At 40.3% G+C, this 16,488-nt stretch overlaps 1 protein-coding gene across 1 annotated transcript in view; it reads left to right on the top strand.

Annotated features, from left to right (window-relative positions):
• Window positions 1-16,488, top strand: part of LOC139755260 (condensin complex subunit 1-like) — a 549,693-nt gene that overhangs the window by 273,550 nt on the left and 259,655 nt on the right. Inside the window, exons 16-17 of the mRNA XM_071673408.1 lie at window positions 1,453-1,567; window positions 6,103-6,264. Coding sequence (XP_071529509.1) covers window positions 1,453-1,567; window positions 6,103-6,264 — 277 coding nt within the window. The remainder of the gene's footprint in view (window positions 1-1,452; window positions 1,568-6,102; window positions 6,265-16,488) is intronic.

Genomic DNA, 16,488 nt, shown 5'->3' with positions numbered 1-16,488 from the left:
ATATTTCTCATGGTATTGGAGTTAGAGTTAATAACTGAGATGGCATTACTCCAGTCAGTACCATGATCATAGTTTTTAATGTGATTAAACAAGGCATTTGATTCTTGTCCTGTTCTTATGCTATATTTACGTTTCTTAAGTGTTACTAGAAAGATCCTTACCAGTCTGCCCAACATAAGACTTATCACAATTTCTGCTTGGCACTTTATAGATGTATCCAGGAGAATGTTCTGATGAGTTCCTGATTAAGATACTCTTTAGAGTATTATTGTTGCTGAAGGCATCATTTACATTAAAGGATTTAAGCAACATGGGAAGTAAAGTAAAATTACTGTTAAAAGGGAGAAGTAAAAGATTCTTGGTGTCAGCAGGAGGTTTGGGTTCAACTCTTTAAATGATTTCTTTGCTAACTTAGATCCAATAGAATATATCTTCTCAAACTTATCATCAATAAACTCTGGACTGCAAATACATGATGCCCTAAGGAATATAGATTGAAATGATGATTTAACTCTGGTCATGTTGAGATTAGTAATAATGGATATATGCGCACTGTATATGGTAAACTTAAACTTGTTTCCTTGCCTATGGATTATGCCATCTAAAAATGGTAACCTACTGTTATTTTCATTTTCTACAGTAAATTTTATGGAAGTTACTAAATTGTTAAGTAAGGGGAGAAATGTTTATAGATTCTCATTTATTGGTCAAACACAAAGAACATCATATACACACGCAAACCAAATTGCATTAGAAGGTAAGATATCCTTTAGTGATTTTTTTTCAAAGAATTCCTTATAAAGATTACTTAGTACAGGTGGAAACCTGTCAAAACCAGTGGATCCTAATTGCCGTAAAAGATTTATAAGAGCTTTTTTTTTGTATTTCATGTATTGTCATATTCTTTTACAGTAGGATTATTTGACCATCATGAAATAATATCAAGTGAATAGATATCACAAACAGGAATTCCTCTCCAACCAAAACAACAGAGTAGTAGTGTTTATTTTGAAATGCTTATGGCCATGGTGTATGTACTTTTTGTGTGGAGGTGGTATGAATGGACTGGTCTAACTTGACCAATCATCGTAGTTTGTCATGTGAATAAGTAAGACGCACGTTTATGAGTATAAGGAAATGTGTGTTACATCTTTGTAAAGTGAATAAGTAAGAAGCTCTTTTATGAGTGTGGAAGCTTCTCTTTCATCTTTTATAAACTGGATAAGTAGTTAGCATTTTTATGAGTGTGGAAATCTATTTCATTTTAACACTCAAGGCATATGTTGAAGTTGTGTATGAATGAGCTCAGAGACTGTATGTATTTGATCCATTGTATTAAACTGGGAGTGGAAGATATGTATTTGATCCATTGTATTAAACTGGGAGTGGAAGAGTGATGATAGAGAGCGAGACAGACTTATTTATTGAGGCGTATTGCCTCTACTCTTTCAGGTGACATCATTAAAGAATGTGTGACACTTTTATGGGAGCGATTTACAAAAACTTTGCCAGAAACTACAGATGAAGAGGCTAGATCAGCGCTGATACTTCTTGCTATGTGTGCAAGGTAGGATTTTCTGTGACATGTTTCAAAAATGGTGTGAGCAAGCTCAATTTACTTGTAACTGCAAATTGGGTTTTTCCATTTGCATAAGAAACAAGTTGCAAAATCATTTTTATGGTTGATGATAACAATCTTTCCATGATTTTCATACATAATCCTTGCATTATATTCCATGGAATGATTGAAGAAAGAAATGGAAGAGATAAGCCATCAGGTATACTAAAACTGGACAACATCATAGGGAGACAAGAGGTTAGTTGGAGTAGAGCTATTGAGTGTGGAAGGAAATAGCATTTATAAGAGTATGACATTTATCAAAACAACAGATATGGCTTATGCACCGTGACTGTGGGTTAGGAGGTTATTACAAAAGTATCTAAATAAGTGAGGCATTAAATAGTCCAGTCAGATTATTTTGTTTCATAAGTCTAATCCCCATCCTGGGCAATCAAGTACTTCTTGTAGTACTGATCTGGGCCCATGCTGGGCAGTCATCTATTGCTCTTCCTGGTGATGATCTAGGATATGCTTTCTTGAAGAGCTTTTGAAAAAAAAATTTCACTTCACTGTTCAGCATTTCGTATTTTGCTGGGTATTCTTTCTTTGTTACTAACAGACTGCATTAGGTTTGAATAGCAGAAACTGAGCTAAAAGTGGCTATCCCTGTTAGATATTATTCAGTGTGAATATTCAAGGGCATTTTTACCAAGCTTGTTTTTCATCAAAAAGAGGAAATAATTGGTCATATTTTGAGAGATTCAGTAATTGGTAAAAACTCAATTTTCAAAAAGTTTTGAAAGTATGATAATTTAATCGCACTTGACTCCTTCTACTGGCAAATCTTTTAGGCCCTTAACCACAACCATCTCCTAATCAAAGTCTGTTATCTAGCCTTTACTCCTCTTTTGTGACCTTATTAATCTATTTTTAACCCTCCAACTGATGAAGCTGCTCTTTGGCACCTTGTGTTCCCCATACTCAACTTTGGATGATTCAAATTCTAATCCTGTCCCCATCTCCTCCCTCTGAACCTGTGCCATCTGTCTTTTCCTCGTGCAGGGTCTTCCAGGCTTACTTTCATCCATTCCTGGCACCACTCTGCCCCACAAATAACAGTAATGCCACCCTCTGTGTCAGTGAGGTAGCCCCAGGAAGACAGGAAAAAAGAAAGGCCACTTTTGCTCACACTTAGTCTCTAGCTGTCATGTATAATGCACTGAAATCACAGCTCTCTATCCACATCCAGGCCTCTCAGACTTTTCCATGGTGTACTCTGGACATTTCACATGCCTTGGTTCAGTACATTGACAGCATGTCAACCCCAGTATACCACAACATTTCAATTCACTATTCCTTGCATGCCTCTCACCTGCCTGCATGTTCAGGACCCAATTGCTCATAATCTTTTTCACTCCATCCTTCCACCTCCAATCTGGTCCCTGGCTTTTCCTTGTTCCATCCACCTTTGACACATATATCTTCTTTGTCAGCCTTTCCTCACTCATTCTCTCTGTATGTCCAAACCATTTCAACACCCTTTTCTGCTCTCTCAACCACACTCTTTTTATTACCACACATCTCTCTTACCCTTTCATTACTTACTTGATTAACACTTACACACACACACACACACACACACACACACACACACACACACACACACACCCCTCACATTACATATTATCCTCAAACATTTCATTTCTAACACATCCACCCTCCCTCATACAACCCTATCTATAGCCCATGCCTTGCAACCTTATGATATTGTTGGAACTACTATTCCTTCAAACATACCAATTTTTGCTCCCCGAGAAAACATTCTTTCTTTCCACACATTCTTCTTCATTCCCAGGACCTTCGCCCCCTCCCCCACCCTATGGTTCACTACCACTTCCATGGTTCCTTTCGCTGCCAAGTCCATGCCCAGATATCGAAAACACTTCACTTCCTCAAGTTTTTCTCCATTCAAACTTACATCCCAACTAACTCATCTCTCAACCATATGAAACCCAATAACCTTACTTTTCTTCACATTTACTCTCAACTTTCTTCTCTCACACACTTTTCCAAACTCAGTCACCAACTTTTGTAGTTTCTCACTTGAATCAACCACCAATGCTGTATCACAACATATGACTCACTTCCCAGGCTCTTTCATCCCCAACAGACTGCATACTCATCCTTCTCTCCAAAACTCTTGCGTTTACCTCCCTAGCCACCCCATCCATAAGCAGATAAAACACCCATGGGGACATCAAACATCCCTGCCACAGGCAGACCTTCATTGGGAACTAGTCACTCTCCTTTCTTCCTATGCGTACATGTGCCTTACACCCTTGATGAAAACATATCACTGCTTCTAACAGCTAACCTCCCACACCATATATTTCTTAAGACCTTCCACAAAGGATCTCTGTCAACCCTGTCATATGCCTTCTCCAGATCCATAAATGCTACATATATCCATCTGTTCTTCTAAGTATTTTTCTTATATTTCCTTCAAAGTGAATAACTGATTTACATATCCTTTACCGCTTCTGAAACCACACTGCTCCTCCCCAATCTGTTACTCCGTACATGCCTTCACCCTCTCATACAGTTTTCCAGGAATACTCAACAGACTTATGCCTCTGTAGTTTGAACACTCACCTTTATCCCCTTTGCCTTTGTACAATAGCTTTATACATGCTTTCTGCCACTCCTCAAGCACTTCACCGTGATCCATACATATAGTAAATATCCTTACCAACCAGTCAACAACACAGTCACCTCCTTTCTTAATAAATTCAACTGCAGCACCATCCACTCCCACCATCTTGCTAGATTTCATCTCCCTTAAGGCTTTCACCATCTCTTCTCTGCACCAAACCACTTTCCCTGAATCTCGTACTTTGCATACCTTCCCAACCAAAACACCCTACATCTGCCACTCTATCATCAAACACATTCAACAAACCTTCAAAATACTCACTAAATCTCATTTCATCACTATGTTATTACTTCCCCCCCTTGCCCCCTTCACCAATGTTCCCATTTGTTCTCTTGTTTTATGCATGTTATTTACTTCCTTTTAAAACATTTTTTATTCTCCCAAAAATTTAGTGATATTTCCTCACCCCAACTCGCATTTGTCCTCTTTTTCAACCCATGCACCTTCAGCTTTCTCTTATATATCTCCCATTCATTTGCACTCCTTCCTTGCAAGTATAGTCTAAATGCCTCTGTTTTCTCTTTCGCTAACAACTGTACTTCTTCATCCCACTACTTGCTTCCCTTTCAAATCTGCTCACCTCCCACCTTTCTCATGCCATATGCATCTTTTGCACATGCCATCACTGCTTCCTGAAGTACATCCCATTCCTCACCCACTCCCCTCATGTCATTTGTTCTTACCTTTTTGCCATTCTACACTCAGTCTCTCTTGGTCCTTCCTCACACAAGTCTCCTTTCCAAGCTCACTTACTCTCACCTCTCTCTTCTCCCTGACATTCTCTCTTCTTTTTTGAAAACCTCTGCAAATCTTTACCTTCACCTCCACAAGACAGTGATCAGACATCCCTCCAGCTGCCCCTCTCAGCACATTAGCATCCAAAGGTCTCTCTTTTACACTCCTATGAATTGATTTTTTTTATATACTTAATCGCTGTTTCCCACATCAGCGAGGGAGCACCAGGAAACAGATGAAGAATGGCCCATCCTATCATATACACATATATATACATAACGCCCATACACGCACACTTACATATTAACATATATACATATACATACGCATACACAGACATATGCATGTATACACATATACATATTTGTACTTGATTGCCTTCATTCTTTCCCGGCGCTACTCTACCCCACAGGAAATAGCATCACTACCCCCTGCTTCAGCGAAACAGACAAAAAGGCCACATTTGTTCACACTCAGTCTCTAGCTGTCATGTGTAATGCAATTAAACCTATAGCTCTCTATCCACATCCAGAACCCACAGACCTTTCTATGGTTTACCCCCAACATACTGGTTTTTGTGTCTTTTGCTAGAAGTGATAGTAACAGTGCAGCTGGAATTGTATCAGTCCCTCCTTGTATGAAAGTTAAAAGAAGGAAATGTACAGGGTAAGAGGTTAACAGACTGTTTCCCCAAAATTTTGGAAGGATTGATGGGCATTTGTGATGCTGTTGATCTTGACTGCAGCAAGTTGCCTTCATGTGCAGGCCTCTATCTTTCACATCATATGTTAACTACCATTATAGTATACTGAAGCGTTCATGATGGAACATATTTTAAACATTATACAGCACAACCTTTGGAGTACAGGACATTGTTTTTGTTGAATAGGTCACACCTAGATAGCCTGGATTTAATCTGGCTGTGCTCTTTGTGAAGTTTATCTTTCTTGGTTTAGTAGGATTACCCAATTCATACTTCATGTTTAGTATTAACTTTAAAGTTTCATGCAGATGAAAAAGTGACAATTACATGAAAATACAAGGATTTTTTTTTTTCCTTTTTTTAGCTCATATATGTATACTTTCTTTTCAGTTCAGAAATTAGCATCATCTCCAGCAACACAAGTGTATTAATAAGATCTGGCTTTGGAGAACGAGGGGAGCAAGACTTTGCACTTGTGAAAGAGACTTGCACAGCATTACTGAAATTGGCTGTAACCAAACCGAAAACAGATGCACCCACTGCTCCTAATAGGTAAATTTCTTTTTCTTTGTTGTTCCAGAAATTTTTATCATGAAATATTGATTTTATTTTTTCTTAGATTACAAGGGCAAATGAGTGCCTTAATCAAGGCATTCTCTTTTATTATAGGTGATAAGGTTGAAGGAATACTTCCCATATGTTCCCTACATGTTGTAGGTAACAAAAGAAGATGGGAGGAGGAGAATGGAAACCCTCTGGTTTCTCAATGTTTGAACAAGAGCCGAGCAAGGCATGCTCATTATCCTCAAAGGCTCAGGCTTTGGGTGTAGAAAGGCATTGTGTTTAAGGATAGGAACCTGAATGTTCTAGCATTAAACAAAACAAAGCTGAAGGGGAAAGGGGAAGAATCATTTGATGGTTTGGGAATATCATAAGGGTAAAGTCAACGGTTAGCATGAAAGCGAAGAAAGTGGTAGCGCTGCTGTTGAAGAAGAGTTGTAGGAATGTGTGGTAGAGGGTAAGGAAATAAGTCCCTGACTAGCATGGGTATGAATGAAAGTGTATTTTAAAAAGTGGATTATGCACCTGGAAGTGAGATTACAAAGGGGGAGGAGCTTAGTGAGAGCGTCAGTGGTTTTGACGTAAGAAATCGAGTATAGATGATGAGTGATTGGAGTGTGTGAGTGGGTAATGTGGTAGTTGAAGGTATAACTGGAGTGTATGGTGTACCCGGTTTTGTAACTAAGAATGGTGAACATCCTGTGGAGTTGTGTGCTGCAAATGGACTGGTGATTGGGAATACCTGGTTTAAGAATGTGACATACATATGTATACATAGGTGAGTAGGAAAAATAGTAATGGGCAGTAATGGATTATGGACTAATTGAAAGGCATGCAGAGGAGAGATCCTTGGATGTAAATGTGCTGAGAGGGGCATGTGGTAGGATATCTGATTGTTTCTTGGTAGGGGCTTGGGTGAAGGTTTACAGAAGCTTCTGGAAAAGAGGAAATGATATGGGTGGGAAGAGGATGGTGAAAGTGAGTGAGCTTGGAAAAGAGGCTTGTGAAAAGAGATACTAGTAGAAATTGAGTTAACATAGTAAAAGTGAAGAGTAAATGAAGCTAGGGAATTGGGTGAGGAATGAGAGGAATTTAGGGAAATATTGTTTTTATGTGTGTTGCACACACAAGGTGGGAGGTGAATAGATGAGAAAGGGTAATGAGCATTGGGATTGAGTTTTTAGTGAAAGGGAAGTGAGAGGTGTTTGGGCATTATATGCAGGGAAAGAGAGCAAGTGATTGAGAGATGTACACGAGAAAGCTGCAGGAAGAAGGTACATGGGTTGAAAAAGTGGGCATATGAGAGGTATGGTGAGCAAGTATTAGCAAACTTCAGGGAGAATAAGGAAATGTTTAAGAAAGAGGCCAGTGGTGTGAGAAGACAAGAGAAAAAATGGGAACATCAGTTAATGAGGCAGATGGGAAAGTGGTAACAGGCAGAAATGAGATGAAGAGGAGATGGAGTTAGTACTTTAAAGAGTTGAGAAAGGTTATGGCTAATGTGGAAAGGATGGCTAATGTGGAATATTTTGGACATGGGGGGATGTGAAGTGAGAGTCTTGGAAAGCAATTTGATGAAAAGAAAAGAGTTAGTGAAAGCATTGCTTAAGATGAAGAGCAGCAAAGCAGCTGGAGTAGGTGGTATTGTGGTTGAATTTCTTAAGAAAGCGTGTGATTGTGGTTACTTAGGACTTTTATTGGTGAGTTGCCCAAGGTTTGACATAATACCTGTAAAGTGCCATCATTATAAAAGCAAGGGTGAGAAAATGAATGTTCAGATCCAGCAGTATATATTTGTTGGGCATAGGTGGTAGGTTGTAGGGGATAATGGTCACTGAGAAGTTGGTGGGACAGGCAGTTTTAATTTGGGGAGGAACAGTATGGCTTCAGGAACATAGAGGATGTGTAGACCAAGTGTTTGCTTAAAGAATGTGTGAGAAATTAGAAACAGAAGATCTTGTTTGTACCATTTATGGATTTGGAGAACTCATATGTTAAGGTTACTAGAGATGCTTTTTGGTAGATATTGTGAATATGGAAAAAATTTGCTAATTCTTTATCCAGAGTATGGCAGAATTCATTGATTCTGTATTTTTGGTTGTATCAAAATACAGAACAAAACTTTATGGAAATGGGAAAAATGTGATGAATTTGTGTAACAAATTTGGCATTCCATGTGGTGGTCAGAAGTTGGTGGGACACACAGTTTTAATTTGGGGAGGAACAGAATGGCTTCAGGAACGTAGAGGATGTGCATACCAAGTGTTTGCTTTAAAGAATGTGTGAGAAATTAGAAACAGAAGATCTTGTTTGTACCATTTATGGATTTAGAGAACTCATATGTTCAGGTAACTAGAGATGCCTTTTGGTAGATATTGTGTATATGGAAAAAAATTGCTAATTCTTTATCCAGAGTATGGCAGAATTCAATGATTCTGTATTTTTGGTTGTATCAAAATACAGAACAAAACTTTATGGAAATGGGAAAAATGTGATGAATTTGTGTAACAAATTTGGCATTCCATGTGGTGGTCAGATCTTGTACAGGAACAATTTGGATATGGTGGTGAAGTAATACCAAAATTTTTTGTGAGATTCAGAAAAAAATTCTGGATTTTGATCATAGTTATCTTATATTGTCGTACACCATGTGCCAACACACTCCTTTGGTATCTTGTTTAGCACATTACCTCCCTGCTTGTCTTACTCAAGTTTAACCAGTACCAAGAGCATGTTTCTGCTTGTAATTTGCTGTGTATGCATCGGTTATTAGGTGTGTGTAATATAGTATATGTCATTCTTGTTTAATGTCACCCTCTTTGGCATTCTTAACATTTTTACATCATTCACCATATTTACAAGCAAAAACATTGAAATTAAGAAATGCTAAAATGTTTACCATACCCCTTTTGCATAGATTGAGGTGCCTTAGAAAATGTTAGTAGTATCTACATCGCTGGGAGAAACTATAACTATGATAAGGGATATCAAAAGTAATACTGCTCAATTAAGAAGGCTGGAACACAGACTTATTCTTGGCTTAGTTAACTTCTTTCAGTATGTGCTTACTTTGTCTTTTGATATTATGGTTGTACATAATAAGATTTGAAGATAGACCAAAGAATATTTCCATAATTTCTGAACTTTTTTTTTAGCAAACTGAGCCATAAGTGCTGTTATCTACCTGCAGCACTTCCTGTTGTTTTACACATTATGTATACTATGAAAGGAGGTTATACAGTATGACCTTTATCCTAATAACAGTATGCTCAGTAACACTTCATTTGACATGTGGAAGAGTGCCATATTTAATTTTTTTTTTTTTACAATATACTAATGGCTCCTGTAACCAGTAATGCACATGAGTAGGTGACATAAGAATCAACAGTGATCATATACAATCAGTGTTTATATAATTTTTCACCTACCCAAATGCATTTTTGGTTACAGGAGCTGTCAGTAGGTGGGATTATTGACATCAAGATAATCACATAATGCATGATTATTGGTGCCTATGCACCTGGTCATGAGAAGAAAGATCATGAGAGGCAAGTGTTTTGAGAGCAGCTGAGTGAGTGTGTTAGTAGCTTTGATGCACGAGGCCAGGTGATAGTGATGGGTGATTTGACTGTAAAGGTGAGTAATGTAGCAGTTCAGGGTATAATTGGTCTACATGGGTTGTTCATTGTTGTAAATGGAAATGATGAAGAGCTTGTAGATTTGTGTGTTGAAAAAGGACTGGTGATCAGGAATACCTGGTTTAAAAAGAGATTTTTTTTCATGCATATTCACCATTTCACGCGTTAGTGAGGTGGCATCAAGAACGGAGCCTAAGAGGGAAATATCCTCACTTGGCCCCTTTCTCTGTTCCTTCTTTTGGAAAAGTAAAAGCTGGAGGGAAGGATTTCCAGTCCCCCGCTCCCTCCCCTTTAAGTCGCCTTCTACGACATGCAGGGAATACGTGGGAAGTATTCTTTCTCCCTTATCCCCATGGATGAAAATAGAGATATACATAATTGTATGTATGTAAGTAGGAGAGATGGCTAGAGGGTGTTATTGGATTATGTTTTAATTGATATGGGTGTGAAAGAGAGACTTTTAGTGGGTGAAGATTTGCAGAGGTTTTCAGAAAAGAGAGAATGTTGGGGTGAAGAGAGTGGTGAGAGTAAGTGAGCTTTGAAAGGTGACTTGTTTGAGAAAGTACCTGGACAGATTGAGTGCAGAATGGAAAAAGGTGAGAGTGAATGATGTAATGGGAGTTGGGGAGGAATGGAAAGTATTGAGAGAAGCAATGATGGCTTGCGCAAAAGATGTTTGTGGCATGAGAAAGGTGGGAGATGGACAGATTAGAAAGGGTAGTGAGTGGTGGGATGAAGTAAGATTGTTAGGGAAAGAGAAGAGAGAGGCCTTTGGATGATTTGTGCAGGGGAGTAGTGCGGATGATTGGTAGATGTATAAAAGAAAGAGTCAGGAGGTCAAGAGAAAGGTGCAAGAGGTGAAAAAGAGGGCAAATGAGAGTTGGTGTGCGAGAGTATCATTAAATTTTAGAGAATAAAAAGATGTTTTGGAAGGAGGTAAATAAAGTGCGTAAGACAAGAGAACAGATGGAAACATCGGTGAAGGGGCTAATGGGGAGGTTATAAAAAGTAGTGGTGAAATGAGGAGATGGAGTGAGTATTATGAAGGTTTGTTGAATGTGTTTGATGATAGAGTGGCAGATATAGGGTGTTTTGGTCAGGATGGTGTGCGAAGTGAGAGGGTCATGGAGAATGGTTTGGTAAACAGAGAAGAGGTAGTGAAAACTTTATAGAAGATGATAGCTGGCAAGGCAGTGGTTTTGGATGTTATTGCAGTGGAATTTATTACAAAAGGTGGTGACTGTGTTGTTGACTGGTTGATAAGGATATTCACTGTATGTATGACTCATGGTGAAGTGCCTGAGGATTGGCAGAATGCATGCATAGTGCCATTGTACAAAGGCAAAGGGGATGAAGGTGAGTGTTCAAATTACAAAGGTATAAGTATTCCTGGGAAATCATTTTTTTTTTTTTTTTTTTTATTATTATACTTTGTCGCTGTCTCCCGCGTTTGCGAGGTAGCGCAAGGAAACAGACGAAAGAAATGGCCCAGCCCCCCCCCCCATACACATGTATATACATACGTCCACACACGCAAATATACATACCTACACAGCTTTCCATGGTTTACCCCAGACGCTTCACATGCCTTGATTCAATCCACTGACAGCACGTCAACCCCGGTATACCACATCGCTCCAATTCACTCTATTCCTTGCCCTCCTTTCACCCTCCTGCATGTTCAGGCCCCGATCACACAAAATCTTTTTCACTCCATCTTTCCACCTCCAATTTGGTCTCCCTCTTCTCCTCGTTCCCTCCACCTCCGACACATATATCCTCTTGGTCAATCTTTCCTCACTCATTCTCTCCATGTGCCCAAACCACTTCAAAACACCCTCTTCTGCTCTCTCAACCACGCTCTTTTTATTTCCACACATCTCTCTTACCCTTACGTTACTCACTCGATCAAACCACCTCACACCACACATTGTCCTCAAACATCTCATTTCCAGCACATCCATCCTCCTGCGCACAACTCTATCCATAGCCCACGCCTCGCAACCATACAACATTGTTGGAACCACTATTCCTTCAAACATACCCATTTTTGCTTTCCGAGATAATGTTCTCGACTTCCACACATTCTTCAAGGCCCCCAGAATTTTCGCCCCCTCCCCCACCCTATGATCCACTTCCGCTTCCATGGTTCCATCCGCTGCCAGATCCACTCCCAGATATCTAAAACACTTCACTTCCTCCAGTTTTTCTCCATTCAAACTCACCTCCCAATTGACTTGACCCTCAACCCTACTGTACCTAATAACCTTGCTCTTATTCACATTTACTCTTAACTTTCTTCTTCCACACACTTTACCAAACTCAGTCACCAGCTTCTGCAGTTTCTCACATGAATCAGCCACCAGCGCTGTATCATCAGCGAACAACAACTGACTCACTTCCCAAGCTCTCTCATCCCCAACAGACTTCATACTTGCCCCTCTTTCCAGGACTCTTGCATTTACCTCCCTAACAACCCCATCCATAAACAAATTAAACAACCATGGAGACATCACACACCCCTGCCGCAAACCTACATTCACTGAGAACCAATCACTTTCCTCTCTTCCTACATGTACACATGCCTTACATCCTCGATAAAAACTTTTCACTGCTTCTAACAGTGGGAAATCATATGGAAGTATATCCCTGGGGATAGGGGAGAAAGAATACTTCCCACGCATTCCTCACGTGTCGTAGAAGGCGACTAAAGGGGATGGGAGCGGGGGGCTAGAAACCCTCCCCTCCTTGTATTTTAACTTTCTAAAAGGGGAAACAGAAGAAGGAGTCACGCGGGGAGTGCTCATCCTCCTCGAAGGCTCAGCTTGGGGTGTCTAAATGTGTGTGGATGTAACCAAGATGAGAAAAAAGAAGAGATAGGTAGTATGTTTGAGGAAAGGAACCTTGATATTTTGGCTCTGAGTGAAACGAAGCTCAAGGGTAAATGGGAAGAGTAGTTTGGAAATGCCTTGGGAGTAAAGTCAGGGGTTAGTGAGAGGACAACAGCAAGGGAAGGAGTAGCACTACTCCTGAAACAGGAGTGGTGGCAGTATGTGATAGAGTGTAAGAAAGTAAACTCTAGATTGATATGGGTAAAACTGAAAGAGGATGGAGAGAGATGGGTGATTATTCGTGCATATGCACCTGGACATGAGAAGAAAGATCATGAGAGGCAAGTGTTTTGGGAGCAGCTGAATGAATGTGTTAGTAGTTTTGATGCACGAGACCGGGTTATAGTGATGGGTGATTTGAATGCAAAGGCGAGTAATGTGGCAGTTGAGGGAATAATTGGTATACATGGGGTGTTCAGTGTTGTAAAGGGAAATGGTGAAGAGCTTGTAGATTTATGTGCTGAAAAAGGACTGGTGATTGGGAATACCTGGTTTAAAAAGAGAGATGTACATAAATATACGTATGTAAGTAGGAGAGATGGCCAGAGAGCATTATTGGATTACGTGATAATTGATAGGCGTGCAAAAGAGAGACTTTTAGATCTTAATGTGCTGAGAGGTGCAACTGGAGGGATGTCTGATCATTATCTTGTGGAGGCGAAGGTGAAGATTTGTAGAGGTTTTCAGAAAAGAAGGGAGAATGTTGGGGTGAAGAGAGTGGTGAGAGTAAGTGAGCTTGGGAAGGAGACTTGTGTGAGGAAGTACCAGGAGAGACTGAGTACAGAATGGAAAAAGGTGAGAACAAAAGATGGAAGGGGAGTGGGGAAGGAATGGGATGTATGTAGGAATGCAGTGATGGCTTGCGCAAAAGATGCTTGTGGCATGAGAAGCATGGGAGGTGGGCAGATTAGAAAGGGTAGTGAATGGTGGGATGAAGAAGTAACATTATTAGTGAAAGAGAAGAGAGAGGCATTTGGACAATTTTTGCAGGGAAATAATGCAAATGAGTGGGAGATGTATAAAAGAAAGAGGAAAGAGGTCAAGAGAATGGTGCAAGAGGTGAAAAGGAGAGCAAATGAGAGTTGGGGTGAGAGAGTATCATTAAATTTTAGGGAGAATAAAAAGATGTTTTGGAAGGAGGTAAATAAAGTGCGTAAGACAAGGGAACAAATGGGAACCTCAGTGAAGGGGGCAAATGGGGAGGTGATAACAAGTAGTGGTGATGTGAGAAGGAGATGGAGTGAGTACTTTGAAGGTTTGTTGAATGTGTTTGATGATACAGTGGCAGATATAGGGTGTTTTGGTCGAGGTGGTGTGCAAAGTGAGAGGGTTAGGGAAAATGATTTGGTAAACAGAGAAGAGGTAGTAAAAGCTTTGCGGAAGATGAAAGCAGGCAAGGCAGCAGAGTTTGATGGTATTGCAGTGGAATTTATGAAAAAAGGGGGTGACTGTATTGTTGACTGGTTGGTAAGGTTATTTAATGTATGTATGACTCATGATGAGGTGCCTGAGGATTGGCAGAATGCCTGCATAGTGCCATTGTACAAAGGCAAAGGGGATAAGAGTGAGTGCCCAAATTACAGAGGTATAAGTTTGTTGAGTATCCCTGGTAAATTATATGGGAGGGTATTGATTGAGAGAGTGAAGGCATGTACAGAGCATCAGATTGGGGAAGAGCAGTGTGGTTTCAAAAGTGGTAGAGGATGTGTGGATCAGGTGTTTGCTTTGAAGAATGTATGTGAGAAATACTTCGAATAGCAAATGGATTTGTATGTAGCATTTATGGATCTGGAGAAGGCATATGATAAGAGTTGATAGAGATGCTCTGTGGAAGGTATTAAGAATATATGGTGTGGGAGACAAGTTGTTAGAAGCAGTGAAAAGTTTTTATCGAGGATGTGAGGCATGTGTACGTGTAGGAAGAGAGGAAAGTGATTGGTTCTCAGTGAATGTAGGTTTGCGGCAGGGGTGTGTGATGTCTCCATGGTTGTTTGATTTGTTTGTGGATGGGGTTGTTAGGGAGGTGAATGCAAGAGTCTTGGAAAGAGGGGCAAGTATGCAGTCTATTGTGGATGAGAGAGCGTGTGAAGTGAGTCAGTTGTTGTTGGCTGATGATACAGCGCTGGTGGCTGATTCATGTGAGAAACTGCAGAAGCTGGTAACTGAGTTTGGTAAAGTGTGTGAGAGAAGAAAGTTGAGAGTAAGTTTGAATAAGAGCAAGGTTATTAGGTACAGTAGGGTTGAGGGTCAAGTCAATTGGGAGATAAGTTTGAATGGAGAAAAACTGGAGGAAGTGAAGTGTTTTAGATATCTGGGAGTGGATTTGGCAGCAAATGGAACCATGGAAGCGGAAGTGGGTCATAGGGTGGGGGAGGGGGCGAAAATTCTGGGAGCGTTGAAAAGTGTGTGGAAGTCGAGAACATTATCTCGGAAAGCAAAAATGGGTATGTTTGAAGGAATAGTGGTTCCAACAATGTTGTATGGTTGCGAGGCGTGGGCTATGGATAGAGTTGTGCGCAGGAGGGTGGATGTGCCGGAAATGAGATGTTTGAGGACAATATGTGGTGTGAGGTGGTTTGATCGAGTAAGTAATAATAGGGTAAGAGAGATGTGTGGTAATAAAAAGAGTGTGGTGGAGAGAGCAGAAGAGGGTGTTTTGAAATGGTTCGGTCTCATGGAGAGAATGAGTGAGGAAAGATTGACCAAGAGGATATATGTGTCAGAGGTGGAGGGAACGAGGAGAAGTGGGAGACCAAATTGGAGGTGGAAAGATGGAGTGAAAAAGATTTTGAGTGATCGGGGCCTGAACATGCAGGAGGGTGAAAGGCGTGCAAGGAATAGAGTGAATTGGAACGATGTGGTATACCGGGGCCGACGTGCTGTCAATGGATTGAACCAGGGCATGTGAAGCGTCTGGGGTAAACCATGGAAAGTTGGGTGGGGCCTGGATGTTGAAAGTGAGCTGTGGTTTCGGTGCATTATTACATGACAGCTAGAGAATGAGTGTGAACGAATGTGGCCTTTGTTGTCTTTTCCTAGCACTACCTCGCACACATGAGGTGGAGGGGGTTGTTATTACATCTGTGGCGGGGTGGCAATGGGAATGAATAAAGGCAGACTATGAATTATGTACACATGTATATATGTATATGTCTGTGTGTGTATATGTATGTATACGTTGAGATGTATAGGTATGTATAATTGCGTGTGTGGACGTGTATTTATATACATGTGTATGTGGGTGGGTTGGGCCATTCTTTCGTCTGTTTCCTTGCGATACCTCGCTAACGCGGGAGACAGCAACAAAGCAAATAAATGAAAAGTAAAAAAATATTGATTGAGAGAGTATAGGCATGTACAGAACATCCAATTGGGGAAGAGCAATCTGGTTTCAGAAGTGGTAGAGGATGTGTGGATCAGGTGTTTGCTTTGAAGAATGTGAAGAATGTATGTGAGAAATACTTAGAAAGACAGATGGATTTGTATTTAGCATTTATGGATCTGGAGAAGGCATATGATAGAGATGCTCTGTGGAAGGTGTTAAGAGTATATGGTGTGGGAGGTAAGTTGCTAGAAGCAGTGAAAAGTTTTTATCAAGGATGTAAAGCTTTTGTACAAGTAGGAAGAGAGGAAAGTGATTGGTTCCTAGTGAATGTTGGTTTGTGGCAGGGGTACGTGATGTCTTC

The sequence above is a fragment of the Panulirus ornatus genome, chromosome 1 (genome assembly GCF_036320965.1).
Source record: "Panulirus ornatus isolate Po-2019 chromosome 1, ASM3632096v1, whole genome shotgun sequence".
Classification (NCBI taxonomy): Eukaryota; Metazoa; Arthropoda; class Malacostraca; order Decapoda; family Palinuridae; genus Panulirus; species Panulirus ornatus.
The sequence above is the reverse complement of the archived record's forward strand: the minus strand, read 5'-3'. Positions and strand labels throughout refer to the sequence as shown.